Genomic DNA, 21,139 nt, shown 5'->3' on the forward strand with positions numbered 1-21,139 from the left:
CCTACTTCATTACTCAAGAGGACCAGATGTCTTTACTAAACCTCAATATCATTTTGCACATCAAATGAATCAAATATCTTAGTAACCTGAAATCATGCTCCGATACCACCTTTGTCTCGCCCTCCAAATTATCACATACAAGAGGTGCGACCTTGTCTTAAAATCAATAAAATTAAAATGTAATCAACAATCTAATCCGTATTATCACATACTTTGAATTATTACCCTGCTTCAGGATTTGGTTATTGATAATTGGATCATTTAGAATACATACTCAATTCGAAAACTCAAAAAGCCATCCTCCAAAATTTAAAAATTCGACTTAAATTCCTTTTCTTCATTCCTCCAGTAGATTATATGTGGATCTCATAGTTGACCTATCTAAATTTGTTGAATGAGATAGTATAATTTTGCTTTAAGATTTGGTTATTAATAATTTGTTCATTTAGAACACATACTCTTTCCCAAACACAAAATGCCATCGTCCAAAATTTATAAATTCGACTTCAATCAATTTTCTAGTTCAATCCTCAAGTATATTAAATGTGTATCCCTTAGATGCCGTTTCTAAATTTATTGAAAGAGATCAGATTGCACATAGATAGAGCCATCAATATCATTAAGTCATGCCTTTTATTATAATATTCAAATCATAATTTGGGTCAGTTCGAAAACACAGCCTATCCCAAATCGCAAAAAGCCATCCTCTAAAATTTAAAATTTCGACTTCACTACCTTTCCTACTTCATTCTTCAAGAGGACCAGATGTCTTTACTAAACCTCAATATTATTTTGCACATCAAATGAATCAAATATCTTAGTAATCCTTAAATTATGCTCCGATACCACCTTTGTCACGCCCCCAAATTATCACATACAAGAGGTGCGACCTTGTCTTAAAATCTATAAAATTAAAATGTAATCAACAATCTAATCCGTATTATCAAATACTTTGAATTATTACCCTGTTTCAGGATTTGGTTATTGATAATTGGATCATTTAGAACACATACTCTATTCCAAAACTCAAAAAGCCATCCTCCAAAATTTAAAAATTCGACTTCAATCAATTTTCTAGTTCAATCCTCAAGTAGATTAAATGTGTATCCCTTAGATGCCGTTTCTAAATTTGTTGAAGGAGATCAGATTGCACATAGATAGAGGCCATCAATATCATCAAGTCATGCCCTTTTATCATAATATTCAAATCATAATTTGGGTTAGTTCGAACACACACTCAATCCCAAATCTCAATAAGCCATCCTCGAAAATTTAAAATTTCGACTTCATTACCTTTCCTACTTCATTCCTCAAGAGGACCAGATGTCTTTACTAAACCTCAATATCATTTTGCACATCAAATGAATCAAATATCTTAGTAATCCTTAAATAATGCTCCGATACCACCTTTGTCACGCCCCCCAAATTATCACATACAAGAGGTGCGACCTTGTCTTAAAATCTATAAAATTAAAATGTAATCAACAATCTAATCCGTATTATCACATACTTTGAATTATTACCCTGTTTCAGGATTTGGTTATTGATAATTGGATCATTTAGAACACATACTCTATTCCAAAATTTAAAAATTCGACTTAAATTCCTTTTCTACTTCATTCCTCAAGTAGATTATATGTGGATCTCATAGTTGTCCTTTCTAAATTTGTTGAATGAGATCAGATTGCACATAGATAGAGCCATCGATATCATTGAGTCATGCCCTATCCTCTTAATATTCAAATCATAATTTGGGTCATTTCGAACACACACTCTATCCCAAATGTCAATAAGCCATCCTCTAAAATTTAAAAATTCGATTTCATTACCTTTCCGACTTCATTCCTCAAGAGAACCAGATGTCCTTGGAATCCTAGGTTCCTAAAAAATATCAAAGAAATTTTTTATCGCTCTCTATTTAATTTACTAAATCGCAATATAATTTGACACATCAAATGTATCAGATATCTTACAGTGATCCTCAAATAATGTTCTGATACCACCTCTGTCACGCCCCCGAATTATCACATTTAGGAGGTGTCACCCTGTCTTAAAATCCATAATATTAAAATTTAATCAACAATCTAATACAAAATCCAAACTAAATTTGGGGACACCAAAAATCGTTCAAGTAATAATTCATACCCATAATCCACAATTCATAAGCAAGAAGACCAAATGTCGATGTTATCCTAGATTCCTAGAAGACATCAAATATAATTTTCATCGATCTCTATATAATTTACTAAACCTCAATATAATTTTGAACATCAAATGAATCAAATATCTTAGTAATCCTTAAATCATGCTCCGATACCACCTTTGTCACGCCCCCCAAATTATCATATACAAGAGGTGTGACCTTGTCTAAAAATCCATAAAATTAAAATGTAATCAACAATCTGATCCTCAAATTATCACATACTTTGAATTATGACTTTGCTTCAGGATTTGGTTATTGATAATTGGGTCATTTAGAAAACATACTATATCCCAAAACACAAAAGGCCATCGTCCAAAATTTAAAAATTCGACTTCAATCCCTTTTATACTTCATTTGTCAAGTAGATTAAATGTGTATCTCTTAGTTGCCGTTTCTAAATTTGTTGAAAGAGATCAGATTGCACATAGATAGAGGCCATCAATATCATTAAGTCATGCCCTTTTATCATAATATTCAAATCATAATTTGGGTCAGTTCGAACACACACTCAATCCCAAATCTCAATAAGCCATCCTCGAAAATTTAAAAATTTGACTTCACTACCTTTCCTACTTCATTCCTCAAGAGGACCAGATGTCTTTACTAAACCTCAATATTATTTTGCACATCAAATGAATCAAATATCTTAGTAACCTTAAATCATGCTCCAATACCACCTTTGTCACGCCTCCCAAATTATCACATACAAGAGGTGCGACCTTGTCTTAAAATCAATAAAATTAAAATGTAATCAACAATCTAATCCGTATTATCACATACTTTGAATTATTACCCTGCTTCAGGATTTGGTTATTGATAATTGGATCATTTAGAACACATACTCAATTCGAAAACTCAAAAAGCCATCCTCCAAAATTTAAAAATTCGACTTAAATTCCTTTTCTTCATTCCTCCAGTAGATTATATGTGGATCTCATAGTTGACCTATCTAAATTTGTTGAATGAGATAGTATAATTTTGCTTTAAGATTTGGTTATTAATAATTTGTTCATTTAGAACACATACTCTTTCCCAAACACAAAATGCCATCGTCCAAAATTTAAAAATTCGACTTCAATCAATTTTCTAGTTCAATCCTCAAGTAGATTAAATGTGTATCCCTTAGATGTCGTTTCTAAATTTGTTGAAGGAGATCAGATTGCACATAGATAGAGGCCATCAATATCATTAAGTCATGCCCTTTTATCATAATATTCAAATCATAATTTGGGTCAGTTCGAACACACACTCAATCCCAAATCTCAATAAGCCATCCTCGAAAATTTAAAAATTTGACTTCACTACCTTTCCTACTTCATTCCTCAAGAGGACCAGATGTCTTTACTAAACCTCAATATTATTTTGCACATCAAATGAATCAAATATCTTAGTAACCTTAAATCATGCTCCAATACCACCTTTGTCACGCCCCCCAAATTATCACATACAAGAGGTGCGACCTTGTCTTAAAATCAATAAAATTAAAATGTAATCAACAATCTAATCCGTATTATCACATACTTTGAATTATTACCCTGCTTCAGGATTTGGTTATTGATAATTGGATCATTTAGAACACATACTCAATTTGAAAACTCAAAATAGCATCCTCCAAAATTTAAAAATTCTACTTAAATTCCTTTTCTTCATTCCTCAAGTAGATTATATGTGGATCTCACAGTTGACCTATCTAAATTTGTTGAATGAGATCAGATTGCACATAGATAGATCCATCAATATCATTAAATTATGCCCTTTTATCATAATATTCAAATCATAATTTGGGTTAGTTCGAAAACACAGCCTATCCAAAATCGCAAAAAGCCATCCTCTAAAATTTAAAAATTCGACTTCACTACCTTTCCTACTTCATTCCTCATGAAGACCAGATGTCTTTACTAAACCTCAATATAATTTTGCACATAAAATGAATCAAATATCTTAGTAATCCTTAAATCATGCTCCGATACCACCTTTGACAAGCCCCCCAAATTATTATATATAAGAAGTGTGATCTTGTCTAAAAATGCATAAAATTAAAATGTAATCAACAATCTAATCCAAATTATCACATACTTTGAATTATGACCTTGCTTCAGGATTTGGTTATTGATAATTTGTTCATTTAGAACACATACTCTTTCCCAAAACACAAAATGCCATCGTCCAAAATTTAAAAATTCGACTTCAATCAATTTTCTAGTTCAATCCTCAAGTAGATTAAATGTGTATCCCTTAGATGCCGTTTCTAAATTTGTTGAAAGAGATCAGATTGCACATAGATAGAGGCCATCAATATCATTAAATCATGCCCTTTTATCATAATATTCAAATCATAATTTGGGTCAGTTCGAAAACACAGCCTATCCCAAACCTCAAAATGCCATCCTCTAAAATTTAAAAATTCGACTTCACTACCTTTCCTACTTCTTTCCTCATGAAGACCAGATGTCTTTACTAAACCTCAATATAATTTTACACATAAAATGAATTAAATATCTTAGTAATCCTTAAATCATGCTCCGATACCACCTTTGACAAGCCCCCCAAATTATTATATACAAGAAGTGTGACCTTGTCTAAAAATGCATAAAATTAAATGTAATCAACAATCTAATCCAAATTATCACATACTTTTAATTATGACCTTACTTCAGGATTTGGTTATTGATAATTTGTTCATTTAGAACACATAACTCTTTCCTAAAACACAAAATGCCATCGTCCAAAATTTAAAAATTCGACTTCAATCAATTTTCTAGTTCAATCCTCAAGTAGATTAAATGTGTATCCCTTAGATGTCGTTTCTAAATTTGTTGAAGGAGATCAGATTGCACATAGATAGAGGCCATCAATATCATTAAGTCATGCCCTTTTATCATAATATTCAAATCATAATTTGGGTCAGTTCGAACACACACTCAATCCCAAATCTCAATAAGCCATCCTCTAAAATTTAAAATTTCGACTTCACTACCTTTCCTACTTCATTCCTCAAGAGGACCAGATGTCTTTACTAAACCTCAATATCATTTTGCACATCAAATGAATCAAATATCTTAGTAATCCTTAAATCATGCTCCGATACCACCTTTGTCACGCCCCCCAAATTATCACATACAAGAGGTGCGACCTTGTCTTAAAATCTATAAAATTAAAATGTAATCAACAATCTAATCCGTATTATCACATACTTTGAATTATTACCCTGTTTCAGGATTTGGTTATTGATAATTGGGTCATTTAGAACACATACTCTATTCCAAAACTCAAAAGGCCATCCTCTAAAATTTAAAAATTCGACTTAAATTCCTTTTCTACTTCATTCCTCAAGTAGATTATATGTGGATCTCATAGTTGCCGTCTCTAAATTTGTTGAATAAGATCAGATTGCGCATAAATAGAGCCATCGATATCATTGAGTCATGCCCTATCCTCTTAATATTCAAATCATAATTTGGGTCATTTCGAACACACACTCTATCCCAAATCGCAATAAGCCATCCTCTAAAATTTAAAAATTCAATTTTATTACCTTTCCGACTTCATTCCTCAAGAGGACCAGATGTCTTTACTAAACCTCAATATCATTTTGCATATCAAATGAATCAAATATCTTAGTAATCCTTAAATCAAGCTCCGATACCAACTTTGTCACGCCCTCCAAATTATCACAAACAAGAGGTGCGACCTTAGCTTAAAATCCATAAAATTAAAATGTAATCAACAATCTAATCCGGATTATCACATACTTTGAATTATTACCTTTCTTCAGGATTTGGTTATTGATAATTGGGTCATTTAGAACACATACTCTATTCCAAAACTCAAAAGGCCATCCTCCAAAATTTGAAAATTCGACTTAAATCCCTTTTCTATTTCATTCCTCAAGTAGATTATATGTGGATCTCATAGTTGTCCTTTCTAAATTTGTTGAATGAGATCAGATTGCACATAGATAGAGCCATCGATATCATTGAGTCATGCCCTTTCTCTTAATATTCAAATCATACTTTGGGTTATTTCGAACACACACTCTATTTCAAATTACAATAAGCCATCATCTAAATTTTAAAAATTCGACTTCACTACCTTTCCTACTTCGTTCCTCAAGACGACCAGATGTCTTCACTAAACCTCAATATAATTTTGCACATCAATTGAATCTCTTTAGGAACACCATTAAGCTTTACTATTTCATTCATACATAAATCTGCAAGCCTATCAAGAGAATAAGTCGTATTGATCAGTAGGAAATGTGTAGTTTTGGTTAACCAATCAATGATAACTCAAATAACATCATGTTTTCTGGAGGTTCTGGGTAATCTTGAAACAAAATCCAAAGAATCACATTTCCATTTCCATTCAGGAATATCAAAAATTTACAACAAACCACTAGGTCTTTGGAGTTCTGCTTTGATTTGATGACAAGTCAAACACTTTAAAACATAATTAAAATCTCCTTCTTCATGACTTCTCACAAATAAAGACTTTGGAGATCTATATGCATTTTAGTGCTATCGAGATGCATGGTATACTTTGAGTTACGAACTTCCTTCAGGATTTGATTCTTGATATCAGGATCATTTGAAACACATACTCTATCCCAAATCTCAATAGGCCATCAAATAAAATCTGAAAATTCCACCTCAATCCCTTTTTTACTTCATTCCTCAAATATATTAAATATGGATCTTAAAGTCATCCTTTTTAAATTTGATGAACGAGAACTGATTGCACATAGATAGAGTCCATCAATATCAATGAATCTTGCCCCTTTCTCATAATATTCAAATAATAATTTTTCTAATAATCATAATATCATTGATGGAATTATGATTATTAGGGCTTGCGTGTTTATTATTATGATGTAATTACATGAGGTGTGGTGAGAGAATAGAGGTGATTACGGGACCTACGAGAAGATGAAGCAAGAGGACTAGATGTCCATGTCATCCTAGATTCCAAATTAATTTAACGTGAGGAATGATTCTATTTCTTAGGATCTTCTCTTTCTTATCAATGGTCCGAGTGGTCTCTTCCAAGTAAGACAAGTCTTTTTCAATCGCAATCGGCTATTACTTGATGACATGAGAGGAATCTGGTATATATTTTCTGAGCATTGCAACATGAAATATATCATGGATGTGACATAAAGATGGTTTCTAGGCAAACCGTATAAGCAATCGAATCAATCCTTTCAATGACCTCAAAATATCCAATAAACCTTGGGCATAACTTTTCTTTATTCTAAAATCTTACAATGTCTTCGTTAGGATAGACCATCAGGAATACAAAATCCCCTACTTGAAATTCAATATCTTATATTCTATTGTCAGCATATTTCTTTCGGTGACTTCGATTAATCTTTAGCTTTTTTTTTATAACTCGAATCTTTTCAATAGTCTCTTGCACTTTGTCTGGTGATAACAACTTTTTATCGCCAACTTCCTCCCAATATAAAGGCGTTATGTACCTTCTCCAATGCAAAGCTTCATACGGAGCCATTGGAATGCTCGAATGGTAACTATTATTGTACGTGAATTCAATAAGGGATATATCTTTATCCAAATCACCTTTCCAATCCATGAAATAGACTCTAAGTAAATCTTCAAGAGTTTGAATGGTTATTTCTGATTGAACATCAGTGATAAGCAAAGCTAAAGTTGACTTAAGTGCCCAGAGATTCCTGTAACCTTGTCCATAATCTTGAAAGAAATCTGGAGTGTCTATTAGAGATGATCACTTTTGGAACACCATGAAGAGTTACTATTTCATTGATATATAAATCTACTAGCCTATCAAATGAATAAGTCATATTGATCAATAGGAAATGTATAGATTTGTTTAGCCGATCAATGATAACCCAAATAACATCATGGTTTCTGGAGGTTCTTGGTAATCCTGAAACAAAATCCATGATAACATATTTCCATTTCCATTCAGGAATATCAAAAGGATCCAACAAACCTCCAGGTCTCTGATGTTCTGCTTGGATTTGTTGACAAGTCAAACACTTTAAAACATACATTGCAATCTCCTTCTTTATGAACAAGCTTGAGGTGACTCTCCCTAAGCTCCCCAATATGTTAAGAGAGACTAAGAGCACCATCAAGAAAAACCCTCTCTCATGCCTTGTCCTTCTTCCCCTTTTCCCCTCCCAGTCGATAAACCCACAACCACCCATCCCAACCGACAACCCTCTCTCATACCTCCTCCCTCTTCCCATCCTAACTGATAGTAACTCACAACCACTTCCTAGTGTTTTGCAAATGATTAAATTTATCATGTTTTTAAATTTAATATTTGGGAGTGTCTAATTTCTAGTGCCATGGTCATTTTAGCACTTTGGTGTCTTTTAGCGCCTAGCACCTTCGACTATATTAATCCTCACAAGATAAACAAATTAGGAAAACTACTTATTCTTCTACAAAGTTATGTAAAGTACCACCTCCTTATTTTTTTAATTAAAAAATATCATAAATTACTTTATGGGTTTAATTATTACTCTTGTTGTTTGGTTTTACATATCAAATAAAGTATATGATATATATATCCATGGGTATAAATTAACATGTGCAGATAATGATCTACATCAAATGCATGTTGATGCAAATAGAAGATTGCAACTTTAACATTTTTTAAGATGATAAAGACTTATCTAATTTTATGAGTTTAGGAATGTAAAAATCATCGATTAGTCGACCCTCAAAAGCTCCTTCATGTCCAAGGTAAATAACCTTGATTGTCTTGTACCAACCACACTTGCAAGTCTTCTTTGTCTAAATAGTTAACAAGCATTGCATGTCAATCTAACTCAAAATTACAATTTGCAAGAGGCTGGTGTGAAACCTTAATTCCAAACTTCATCACAATCTAATTCCTCCATCAATTTTAGAGAGAGAATGAATTGAAAAGAACACAACACTCGACCATTTTCTAAAGCCATGTGAACCACAAGGTTGTAGTAGTGAGACCCAAAAACAGATTTAGGGTTGGCAGGAGCATCCATAAATAGAATAAGCAAAAGCAAAGTGGAGAACTATGCAATAGTTCAAGAGACAAAGGCACAATCATGAGACTATACAGTCCAATTAGTTTTATTGCTATTGTTATGTGCATAGTGTCGCTTCTTTTTTCACAAAATAAACAAATATTACAATTTAACATAAGCATAACTTTAAGTAGCACTAATTGAATAAGTTGGTAAATAATTCTTACAAATGGTACAAAAGCTTCTAATAACAAAAAAATTTACTACCAGCAAATTAGGAAACGGAAAACATGAAAGAACAAGACCTTGTAGAAGTTGTAACATCACCACCTATAAATGTGCTTAGATAATTAGAAAATAGAATGATATAACAACAAATTGACAAACACATATTTTCTTCGCATTTAAGACATCAGATATAAGTAAATCCTTTTGTTAGAATTTAGCACCCTCCAGGTAGGTTATAGGATGAACTGTTGCTAAACCAATGATTGTGAACAAGTGTATGCAACCAAATGAGTAATTAATACTATCATATGTAACATAGTGGAAAAATTCAAGATCCATTTACATCAAACTCTGAAAAGTCCCATTAATTACCTAATTTCTCATGAAAGAAAAAGCCATACAATATAGTTGTTAAAAAGAAGAAAACAAAGAACAACAAAAATCACTTTCAAGACGTGATGCTTACCGCAAGACATAGTGTACACCTAAATCATCACCCATACCTGATTTGCCTGCAACTTGATGCCTCCAAAAAAACACAAAATAAAAAACACAACATAAAACCCTAAGCCTAGATATAAACATTAAAAAAACCCAAAATCTTATAAACAAGAGTGGTTAAGGATAAAATCTAGGGGGATCAAGAGAAGTTTCTTCCATAAAAAGAATCTGATTTTGGTCTTCCACTTCTTGGCGATAACAAGAACGGTCCAATAGGGTCCCCTGCCGAGCCTTTTGGCACAACATGGTCCAACATGGCCCTTATCGAGCCATCGTTGAGGTGCTCCTTGATGGGCCTCTTCCTTTTGGTGATGACCTTATCGGCATACATCTTGATCATAACCTAAACCAGGAGAGGAGCTGCGACAAAAGGTGGAAGTGGTAGGAGGGAGGAGGATCGGGGAAGGGATGTCGTCGTTGTCGTTTCTATAAGGAAAATGTCGCAACGACAAGAGCTACGTGGAGGATCCAAAATAACCTAGATTGAAGATGAGGTGGTGGAGAGAGGATCCGGGATAGGAGATCGAATCTTCGAAAGGTGAAAGGAATCATCGGAAGATCCTAGGAATTCGATTTGGCTACTATTGAATATTGTCTACTAATCCACACACAAAACAAAATCTACCGAGGAAAATGCCGCAGCCGAGAACTCCACGGAGGAAGACACCGCCGTTGCTTCCGCTTTTCGCCGATGGAGAGGAAGACAACCGCTCGCCACGGAAACGCCGCAGTCGCCGTTGGGGAGAAAGAGAGTCGCAGTGTTTAGGGCACGGGTGCGCCCGGGCGCTTGTTGTGAGGAAGGTAAGGGTCGGGGTTTTGTGGTGTCATGATTCTTATTTGGTTCAAACTAGAGATCCAAACTAACTCGACTCAGGTTGGACCCAATTGTAATTGAATCAGACCCGTGTCTGCACCGAGCCCTGCTTGGGCCCAACTAAATATTACTAAAATATAAAAATAATTGATATTTAAAATAATTGACACAGACCACGTTGCCAATAATAAATGATCAAACAATGAGATAAATGCTCATAATTGAATCAGGCAGATGCCTGAGCCGTGCCCAGCTTGGGCCCATGGGCCACGCGCCCGCTCGTGCTCGAGATCTTATATTCTATGGAAAAATAAATATTAAGCCCCTGAGTTGAGTATGGAATCGCAATGGGCTGTTCGTGAGTGACTACGATGGAATCCGGGTTATAATAACTCAGGGGCTTAAGATTTATTTTTCCATGGAATCTCGAGCACGGGTGAGCGCGTGGCTCATGGGCCCAAGATGGGTTCGGCTAAGGCATCGGCCTGATTCAATTATAAGCATTTATCTAATTATTTGATCATTTATTATTGGCAACGTGGTCTGTGTCAATTATTTTAAATCTCAATTCTTTTTCTATTTTAGTAATATTTAGTTGGGCCGAGGCAGGGCTCGGTGCGGACACGGGTCTGATTAAATTACAATTGGGTCCAACCTGAGTCGAGTTAGTTTGGATCTCTAGTTTGAACCAAATAAGAATCACGACACCACAAAACCCCGTCCCTTAACGACCTCACAACAAGCGCCCGGGTGCACCCGTGCCCTAAACACTGCGACTCTCTCCCCAGTGGCGACTCTCTTTCTCCCCAACGGCGACTGCGGCGTTTCCTCAACGAGCGGTTGTCTTCCTCTCCATCGGCGAAAAGCGGAAGCAACGGCGGTGTCTTCCTTCGAGGAGTTCTCGGCTGCGACGTTTTCCTCGGTAGATTTTGTTTTGTGTGTGGATTAGTAGATAATATTCAATAGTAGCCAAATCGAATTCCTAGGATCTTCCGATGATTCCTTTCACCCTCCGAAGATTCTATCTCCTATCCCGGATCCTCTCTCCACCACCTCATCTTCAATCTAGGTTATTTTGGATCCTCCAAGTAGCTCTCGGCGTTGCGACATTTTCCTTAGTGAAAAGACAACGACGACATCCCTTCACCGATCCTCCTCCCTCCTACCTCTTCCACCTTTTGTCGCAGCTCCTCTCCCGGTTTAGGTTATGATCAAGATGTATGCCAATAAGGTCATCACCAGAAGGAAGAGACCCATCAAGGAGGACTTCAACAATGGCTCGAAAAGGGCCATGTTGGACCATATTGTGCCAAAAGGCTCGGCAGGGGACCCTATTGGTCCGTTCTTGTTATCGTCAAGAAGTGGAAGACCAAAATCAGATTCTAAACAAGTGAGAAGATATCTTCAAGAATCAAACTGTAAGGCGGGAAAAGAAGAATCAAACTGACTTCTAAAGATCCTTTCAAGAATCGAAACGACGGGAAAACAAGGAAGGCGTCGAGGCAAGATTCAACAAAAGAAAAGATACCTTCTAGAATCAAACTCTAAGTCAAGATTAAAGACCAAGGGAAGAAGAAAAATGGATCTGAAACGAGAGCGACGAAGAGCTAGGGCAAGATTGAAGACAACACAAAAATCGATCAAGAATCAAAACTAGAGGACAAGATTGAATACGAACCGAAGCAATTGATCCGAAACAACAGGGCTGTGAGCTGGGGGCCGACAAGAGCAAGTGAAACGCTCAAGTAGAAACCTAATAGCCTGCCAAGCGACAAGGTGGAAGAGGGAGGGGGAGGAAGGAGAGATTGGGGAGGGGGGGCTGCGAAGGCGAAGGAGTAAGAGGAGACAGAGAGAGATACCGGGGGGAGACGTCGTTTCGCCGATGAAGAGGAAGACGCAGAAGCCGCCGTTCACCGAGGAAAGCGCGCAGCCAAGAACTCCCCGAAGGAAGACACCGCCGTTGCTTCCGCTATTCGGCGATGGAGAGGAAGACAGCCGCTCGCCGAGGAAACGCCGTAGTCGCTGCTGGGGAGAAGAGAGTCGCCGCGAGGGAGACAAGAGTTGTGTTTAGGGCATAGGTGCGCCCGGGCGTTTGTTATGGGGTGGATAATGGGCGGGTTTTTGCGGTAACATAATTATTATTTGGTTCAAACTAGACATCCAAACCAAGTTGACTCATGTTTGACCCGTTTGGAATTGAATTAGATCGGTGTGAGTTGAGGCCTGCTTGGGCCCAAACAAGCACATGGGCTACGCGCCCGCACACGCTCTTCGCCATGACATCATATATTCTATGAAAAAATAAATATTACTAAAATAGAAAAATAATTAAGATTTAAAATAATTGACCACATTGACAATAAGACGCAGAGACGCAAGAGGATGGGCGGCCACTGCGAAAGAGGATGAGGATGAGAAAGAGAGAGATATCGTGGGGGCAGAGACGCCGTTTCGCCGATGGACAGGAAGACGCAGCAGCCGCCGTTCACCGAGGAAAACGCCGCATCGACAAGAACTCCCCGGAGGAAGACACCATAGTTGCTGTCACTGTCTCCAAGTTCTAATTTTCTGAAACTTACTAAGAGACCCTAAGCTTTTTGAACAAATTCAGAGATATCAATGTGGTCAAAGTCTTCAATACCAGGTACTACTTATGTGACTTGTTGGAACTTTATTAAGCAAATCACTCTATTCTTCTTTAAAAATTAAATAATAAACTAAATTTGATACCTCAGAATCAGTAATATCAAATATAACATAGAGTAGTCAGAGGAGATATAAAAGATAAAAAAGACCTAGAGATCTATTTAGCAGCAGAAATTGTTCATAGGAATCTGATCACAAACCATCAAATTTTTCTTCCCATCAGGCTTTTGGACAACTGGTAGCAATGTTTTTTGGGAATCATTCATAAACTCGAGTAATAATCCTGTAAGTTTTCTTCTCGAATTTAGCATCAAATAACTCCCTACTGCTTGGTAATCCCACTCTGGAAAGATAACAAACATAAAAAATACCAAATATTTAAGCTAATGAACAAATAAAGAAATGCCAACTTCAACAAAAGTAAAACAATGTCCTACTGGTTTCATAAAACAAATTGACCTTTGAGAAAAATTCAATGATCCTCGCCTTATATCTAGGATGTACAAGTCATTGAAGGTCCACTTGTGCATCCTTACCAATCAGTCTACATTGCACAAGGCAACATGCAGCTCATGCCATTACATGCAACTAGAATGTACTAACGTAACCAAGGACTGGTATGGTAAAAAACTCATAAATGGGGGCAATCCCTTAATACAAATGACTTTAAAATTGAGATTAATCTTAATACAAGGTGAAGATTGCCCTTAATACAAGGGCAATCATCACATGCCTTTAGCATTCACAGATCAGAGTCAATGGCTTTAAAATTGAGATCATCATCCGTACCTTTTCTAGAGGAGTGAATGATACAATGACATTTTAATGTTTGAGATATACCCTACTATTGAACATAAAGATGCTTGATAGCCTCTATTTTGGTGCAAGCAGTCACTTCATCAATTTTATGACAAGAGATGCATGTACACACTGTACGTTCTCATTTGAATTGAAAGCTAGGTGATAAACAGTATGACCTTTCTATGTTGCACCACCAATATCTCAAATAAAACAAGGGTCAAAGATGTCATATGCACCAATAAGTAAAAGACGGGCAATTTAAGGATTCAGAAAAAGAAACATATATCTCAGTTCAAATAAGATAATTCCTTTAATATACAAACTTCCTATGGTTTTAGTTCTGTTAAAAAGAACTATGAGCTACCACAGGGACTTCCAACTTATTATTTATTGACCAAATTTTCAATAAGCAATACTACACTAAATTATTTATTCACCAAAAGAGAAGATTATCCAATAGCCCTACTACACTATATAACTTTCCTTTCCTCCAGAAAACACGAGCAATAAAAAGAAGAAGAAATTAGACATATTTTATAAAAAAATACAAACATGTGAGAAGTTAAAATTGATGGTGTCAAAAAGATGATCAGCAAACCCATTAACTAACATTCCACCTGGAATCAGAGAATATAGAAAATAACCTGCTCTCAAGATTAAAAACAACAATTGCCAAGATAGCATACAATAACCTACAATATCGAGATTTTCCACATCAGTAACCTACTCTATCAGGGGTGGGGGCGACGGTTGCTGGGTGTGTTGGGTGTGGGGGGGCGCTTCCAGGAAGGGATGGAAGAGGGAGGAAGAGCTGTGGTCCCGGAGGGGAAGAGGAGGGGAGGATGGTGTCGGAGAAGGGGGAGGAAACGTGACGAAGGGGGAAGGAGGGAAGGGGAGGATGGTGTCGGGGAAGGGAGGAGCAGCAAGAGAGGGGTAAAGGGTAAAGAGGGAGGAGAAGGGAGGGGGAGGAAGGTGTCGGCGGAAGGATCGGAGCTGCGACAGTGGAAGAGGGAGGGGGAGAGGAGGGATCGGGGAAGGGGGGGGCTGCAACGGCGAAGGAGGAAGAGGAAAAGAAAGAGAGAGATACCGGGGGGGCGGAGACGCTGTTTCGCCGATGGAGAGGAAGACGCGGCAGCTGCCGTTCACCGAGGAAAACGCCGCAGCGACAGGAACTCAGCGGAGGAAGACACCGCCGTTGCTTCCGCTGTTCGCCGATGGGGAGGAAGACAGCCGATCGCCGAGTAAACGCCGTAGTCGTCGCTCGGGAGAAAGAGTCGTTGGGTTTAGGGCACGGGTGCCCGCGGTGTCCATTGTGCGGGTGGGTAAGGGGCGGGTTTTTAAGCTGTCCGTATTCTCATTTGGTTCAATCGAACTAAAGATACAAACTAACTAGAATAAGGTTTCACCCAGTAATGATTGCATCAGGCTGGTTCTGAGCATAACCTTGCTTGGCCCAAACGAGCGCATGGGCCCCGCGCCCGCCCAGTGAAGGCGATCCTCGCCATGACATCATATTTCCTATGGAAAAATAAATATTACTAAATAATATAAATAATTGAGATTTAAAATAATTGACACAGGCAACATTGACAATAATAAAATAATTAACAATTTAAATAATTAAGATTTAAAATAATTTAGGGTTTAGAGTTTATGGTTTTCGGTTAGGGTTTAGGGATAATGTCAAATGCACAATGAGTAAAAAACGGGCAAATTAAGGATACAGAAAAAGAAACATAAATCTCAGTTAAATGCCTTGCTTCTAGTGTTTAATGACCAATCACACTTTATCAAGTCACAAATGTAAGTAGGTAGGTAAGTAGGTTAGCCATATGTGCAAAGAAACACTTATAACTTTCCTTTCCAACATATTATTTATTCACCAAATTATCAATAAGTAATACTACACTAAATTATTTATTCACCAAAAGAGAAGATTATCTACTAGCCCTACTACACTATATAACTTTCCTTTCCTCCAGAAAACACGAGGAATAAAAAGAAACAGAAATCAGACATATATTTTATAAAAAATAGAAACATGTCAGAAGTTAAAATTGATGGTGTCAAGAAGATGATCAGCAAACCCAATAACCATAACATTCTACCAGGAATCAGAGAATATAAAAAATAACCTACTCTATCAAGATTAAAAACAACAATTGCCAAGATCGCATACCATAACCTAGAATATCGAGATTTTCGTCATCAGCAACCAACTCTATCGGCTAAGGGTGTAGGAAGGGGGCACTGCCGTGTGGGGGGGGGGAGTGTGTGTGTGGTGGTGGGAGGGCGCTGCGAGGAAGGGATGGAAGAGGGAGGAGGAGCAGTGGTCCCGGATGGGAAGGGGAGGGGAGGATGGTGTCGATGATCGGGGAGGAACCGCGACGAAGGGAGAAGAAGGAGGGAGGAGAAGGGAAGGGGAGGATGGTGCCGGCGAAGGGAGGAGCAGCGAGAGAGGGGTAAAGGGTAAAGAGGGAGGCGAAGGGAGGGGGAGGAAGGTGTCGGCGGAAGGAGCGGAGCTGCGACAGTGGAAGAGGGAGGGGGAGAGAGGAGGGATCGGGGAAGGGGGGGCTGCAACGGCGAAGGAGGAAGAGGAAAAGAAAGAGAGAGATACCGGGGGGGCGGAGACGTTGTTTCGCCGATGGAGAGGAAAACGCCGCAGCGACAGGAGCTCAGCGGAGGAAGACACCGCCGTTGCGTCCGCTGTTCGCCGATGGGGAGGAAGACAGCCGATCGCCGAGGAAAGTCGCCGTCGTCGCACGGGAGAAAGAGTCGCTGGGTTTAGGGCACGGGTGACCCGGCGTGCATTGTCCGGTGAGTAAGGGGCGGGCTTTTATACCGTCCATATTCAAATTTGGTTCAATAGAAAGTAGGATATAAAGTCGCCCAATAAAGTTTTAACCCTGTAAAGATTGAATCAGGCCGGTGCCTGAGCCGAGCCCTGCTTAGGCCCAAAAGAGCGCATGGGACCTGCCCCTGCCCAGTGGAGGCCCTCCTCGCCATGACATCATATTTCCAATTCGAAAAGAGATATTACTAAATAATAGAAAAAATTACGATTTAAAGTAATTGACGCAGGACACATTGGCAAAAAAAAATAATTAAGATTTAAATACTTGAGATTTAAAATAATATAGGGTTTAGGGTTTAGGGTTTAGGGTTTAGGGTTCAGGGTTTAGGGTTTTAGGGTTTAGGGTTTAGGGTTTAGGGTTTAGGGTTCAGGGTTTAGGGTTTTAGGGTTTAGGGTTTAGGGTTTAGGGTTTAGGGTTTAGGGTTTTTAGGGTTCAGGGTTTAGGGTTCAGGGTTCAGGGTTACCCGTGCCCTAAAACCCTAAACCCTAAACCCTAAACCCTAAACCCTCTCCAGCACGGGCATGAAAAGCCTCATCGTCCATACACAAGTTTTAGCACGGATCTTAAAAGGTGTCGAACATTTTACAGCCACAAGCTAAAGCTTGACTTCCACACTACTTAAATCCAAGTCGTGTTCATCAATGTATCAGTCCTGACAACTAAATAATTCAATCGCATTGACTTGTTCGAATTCGAGTGTAACATCACCATAGTTTGGGTATGATGAATGCATATCTACTAGCCACCGAATGAATGGAGAAGAGACCTGGCTTTCAAACTGTAATGTTTAGCGATATATATTTATATCAAGACATATATATTGTTATGTTTCTTATAATGGTTTTGGAGTTTTAGGGTTTAGGGTTTAGGGTTTAGGGTTTAGGGTTTAGGGTTTAGGGTTTAGGGTTTAGGGTTTAGGGTTTAGGTTTAGGGTTTAGGGTTTAGGGTTTAGGGTTTAGGGTTTAGGGTTTAGGGTTTAGGGTTTAGGGTTTAGGGTTTAGGGTTTAGGGTTTAGGGTTTTTTAGGGTTTAGGGTTTAGGGTTTAGGGTTTAGGGTTTAGGGTTTAGGGTTTTTTAGGGTTTAGGGTTTAGGGTTTAGGGTTTAGGGTTTAGGGTTTAGGGTTTAGGGTTTAGGGTTTAGGGTTTAGGGTTTAGGGTTTAGGGTTTAGGGTTTAGGGTTTAGGGTTTAGGGTTTAGGGTTTAGGGTTTAGGGTTTAGGGTTTAGGGTTTTAGGGTTTAGGGTTTAGGGTTTAGGGTTTAGGGTTTAGGGTTTAGGGTTTAGGGTTTAGGGTTTAGGGTTTAGGGTTTAGGGTTTAGGGTTTAGGGTTTTTTAGGGTTTAGGGTTTAGGGTTTAGGGTTTAGGGTTTAGGGTTTAGGGTTTAGGGTTTAGGGTTTAGGGTTTAGGGTTTAGGGTTTTTAGGGTTCAGGGTTTAGGGTTCAGGGTTCAGGGTTACCCGTGCCCTAAAACCCTAAACCCTAAACCCTAAACCCTAAACCCTCTCCAGCACGGGCATGAAAAGCCTCATCGTCCATACACAAGTTTTAGCACGGATCTTAAAAGGTGTCGAACATTTTACAGCCACAAGCTAAAGCTTGACTTCCACACTACTTAAATCCAAGTCGTGTTCATCAATGTATCAGTCCTGACAACTAAATAATTCAATCGCATTGACTTGTTCGAATTCGAGTGTAACATCACCATAGTTTGGGTATGATGAATGCATATCTACTAGCCACCGAATGAATGGAGAAGAGACCGGGCTTTCAAACTGTAATGTTTAGCGATATATATTTATATCAAGACATATATATTGTTATGTTTCTTATAATGGTTTTGGAGTTTTAGGGTTTAGGGTTTAGAGTTTTAGGGTTTAGGGTTTAGGGTTTAGGGTTTAGGGTTTAGGGTTTAGGGTTTAGGGTTTAGGGTTTAGGGTTTAGGGTTTAGGGTTTAGGGTTTAGGGTTTAGGGTTTAGGGTTTAGGGTTTAGGGTTTAGGGTTTAGGGTTTTTTAGGGTTTAGGGTTTAGGGTTTAGGGTTTAGGGTTTAGGGTTTAGGGTTTTTTAGGGTTTAGGGTTTAGGGTTTAGGGTTTAGGGTTTAGGGTTTAGGGTTTAGGGTTTAGGGTTTAGGGTTTAGGGTTTAGGGTTTAGGGTTTAGGGTTTAGGGTTTAGGGTTTAGGGTTTAGGGTTTAGGGTTTAGGGTTTAGGGTTTAGGGTTTAGGGTTTAGGGTTTAGGGTTTAGGGTTTAGGGTTTAGGGTTTAGGGTTTAGGGTTTAGGGTTTAGGGTTTAGGGTTTAGGGTTTAGGGTTTAGGGTTTAGGGTTTAGGGTTTAGGGTTTAGGGTTTAGGGTTTAGGGTTTAGGGTTTAGGGTTTAGGGTTTAGGGTTTAGGGTTTAGGGTTTAGGGTTTAGGGTTTAGGGTTTAGGGTTTAGGGTTTAGGGTTTAGGGTTTAGGGTTTAGGGTTTAGGGTTTAGGGTTTAGGGTTTAGGGTTTAGGGTTTAGGGTTTAGGGTTTAGGGTTTAGGGTTTAGGGTTTAGGGTTTAGGGTTTAGGGTTTAGGGTTTAGGGTTTAGGGTTTAGGGTTTAGGGTTTAGGGTTTAGGGTTTAGGGTTTAGGGTTTAGGGTTTAGGGTTTAGGGTTTAGGGTTTAGGGTTTAGGGTTTAGGGTTTAGGGTTTAGGGTTTAGGGTTTAGGGTTTAGGGTTTAGGGTTTAGGGTTTAGGGTTTAGGGTTTAGGGTTTAGGGTTTAGGGTTTAGGGTTTAGGGTTTAGGGTTTAGGGTTTAGGGTTTAGGGTTTAGGGTTTAGGGTTTAGGGTTTAGGGTTTAGGGTTTAGGGTTTAGGGTTTAGGGTTTAGGGTTTAGGGTTTAGGGTTTAGGGTTTAGGGTTTAGGGTTTAGGGTTTAGGGTTTAGGGTTTAGGGTTTAGGGTTTAGGGTTTAGGGTTTAGGGTTTAGGGTTTAGGGTTTAGGGTTTAGGGTTTAGGGTTTAGGGTTTAGGGTTTAGGGTTTAGGGTTTAGGGTTTAGGGTTTAGGGTTTAGGGTTTAGGGTTTAGGGTTTAGGGTTTAGGGTTTAGGGTTTAGGGTTTAGGGTTTAGGGTTTAGGGTTTAGGGTTTAGGGTTTAGGGTTTAGGGTTTAGGGTTTAGGGTTTAGGGTTTAGGGTTTAGGGTTTAGGGTTTAGGGTTTAGGGTTTAGGGTTTAGGGTTTAGGGTTTAGGGTTTAGGGTTTAGGGTTTAGGGTTTAGGGTTTAGGGTTTAGGGTTTAGGGTTTAGGGTTTAGGGTTTAGGGTTTAGGGTTTAGGGTTTAGGGTTTAGGGTTTAGGGTTTAGGGTTTAGGGTTTAGGGTTTAGGGTTTAGGGTTTAGGGTTTAGGGTTTAGGGTTTAGGGTTTAGGGTTTAGGGTTTAGGGTTTAGGGTTTAGGGTTTAGGGTTTAGGGTTTAGGGTTTAGGGTTTAGGGTTTAGGGTTTAGGGTTTAGGGTTTAGGGTTTAGGGTTTAGGGTTTAGGGTTTAGGGTTTAGGGTTTAGGGTTTAGGGTTTAGGGTTTAGGGTTTAGGGTTTAGGGTTTAGGGTTTAGGGTTTAGGGTTTAGGGTTTAGGGTTTAGGGTTTAGGGTTTAGGGTTTAGGGTTTAGGGTTTAGGGTTTAGGGTTTAGGGTTTAGGGTTTAGGGTTTAGGGTTTAGGGTTTAGGGTTTAGGGTTTAGGGTTTAGGGTTTAGGGTTTAGGGTTTAGGGTTTAGGGTTTAGGGTTTAGGGTTTAGGGTTTAGGGTTTAGGGTTTAGGGTTTAGGGTTTAGGGTTTAGGGTTTAGGGTTTAGGGTTTAGGGTTTAGGGTTTAGGGTTTAGGGTTTAGGGTTTAGGGTTTAGGGTTTAGGGTTTAGGGTTTAGGGTTTAGGGTTTAGGGTTTAGGGTTTAGGGTTTAGGGTTTAGGGTTTAGGGTTTAGGGTTTAGGGTTTAGGGTTTAGGGTTTAGGGTTTAGGGTTTAGGGTTTAGGGTTTAGGGTTTAGGGTTTAGGGTTTAGGGTTTAGGGTTTAGGGTTTAGGGTTTAGGGTTTAGGGTTTAGGGTTTAGGGTTTAGGGTTTAGGGTTTAGGGTTTAGGGTTTAGGGTTTAGGGTTT

The 21,139-nt window shown here is 38.4% G+C and overlaps 1 protein-coding gene across 4 annotated transcripts in view; it reads right to left on the reverse strand.

The window, feature by feature from the left end:
- The window catches only part of LOC135599199 (transcription factor TFIIIB component B''-like), a 28,086-nt gene extending 11,099 nt beyond the window's left edge, over positions 1 to 16,987 (reverse strand). Inside the window, exons 1-2 of one of the 4 annotated variants that reach the window (XM_065094058.1) lie at positions 16,805 to 16,987; positions 15,631 to 15,705 (exon numbers count right to left, since the gene is read on the reverse strand). In XM_065094058.1, coding sequence (XP_064950130.1) covers positions 15,631 to 15,700 — 70 coding nt within the window. In that variant the 5' untranslated portion in view covers positions 15,701 to 15,705; positions 16,805 to 16,987. Of the gene's footprint in view, positions 1 to 13,586; positions 13,694 to 15,274; positions 15,487 to 15,630; positions 15,706 to 16,804 lie in introns of those variants that run through there. The other 3 variants (XM_065094059.1, XM_065094061.1, XM_065094060.1) reach the window with 3 other exon arrangements.
- Positions 16,988 to 21,139: the final 4,152 nt, after the last annotated feature.

The sequence above is a fragment of the Musa acuminata genome, chromosome BXJ2-1, assembly GCF_036884655.1.
Source record: "Musa acuminata AAA Group cultivar baxijiao chromosome BXJ2-1, Cavendish_Baxijiao_AAA, whole genome shotgun sequence".
Classification (NCBI taxonomy): domain Eukaryota; kingdom Viridiplantae; phylum Streptophyta; class Magnoliopsida; order Zingiberales; family Musaceae; genus Musa; species Musa acuminata.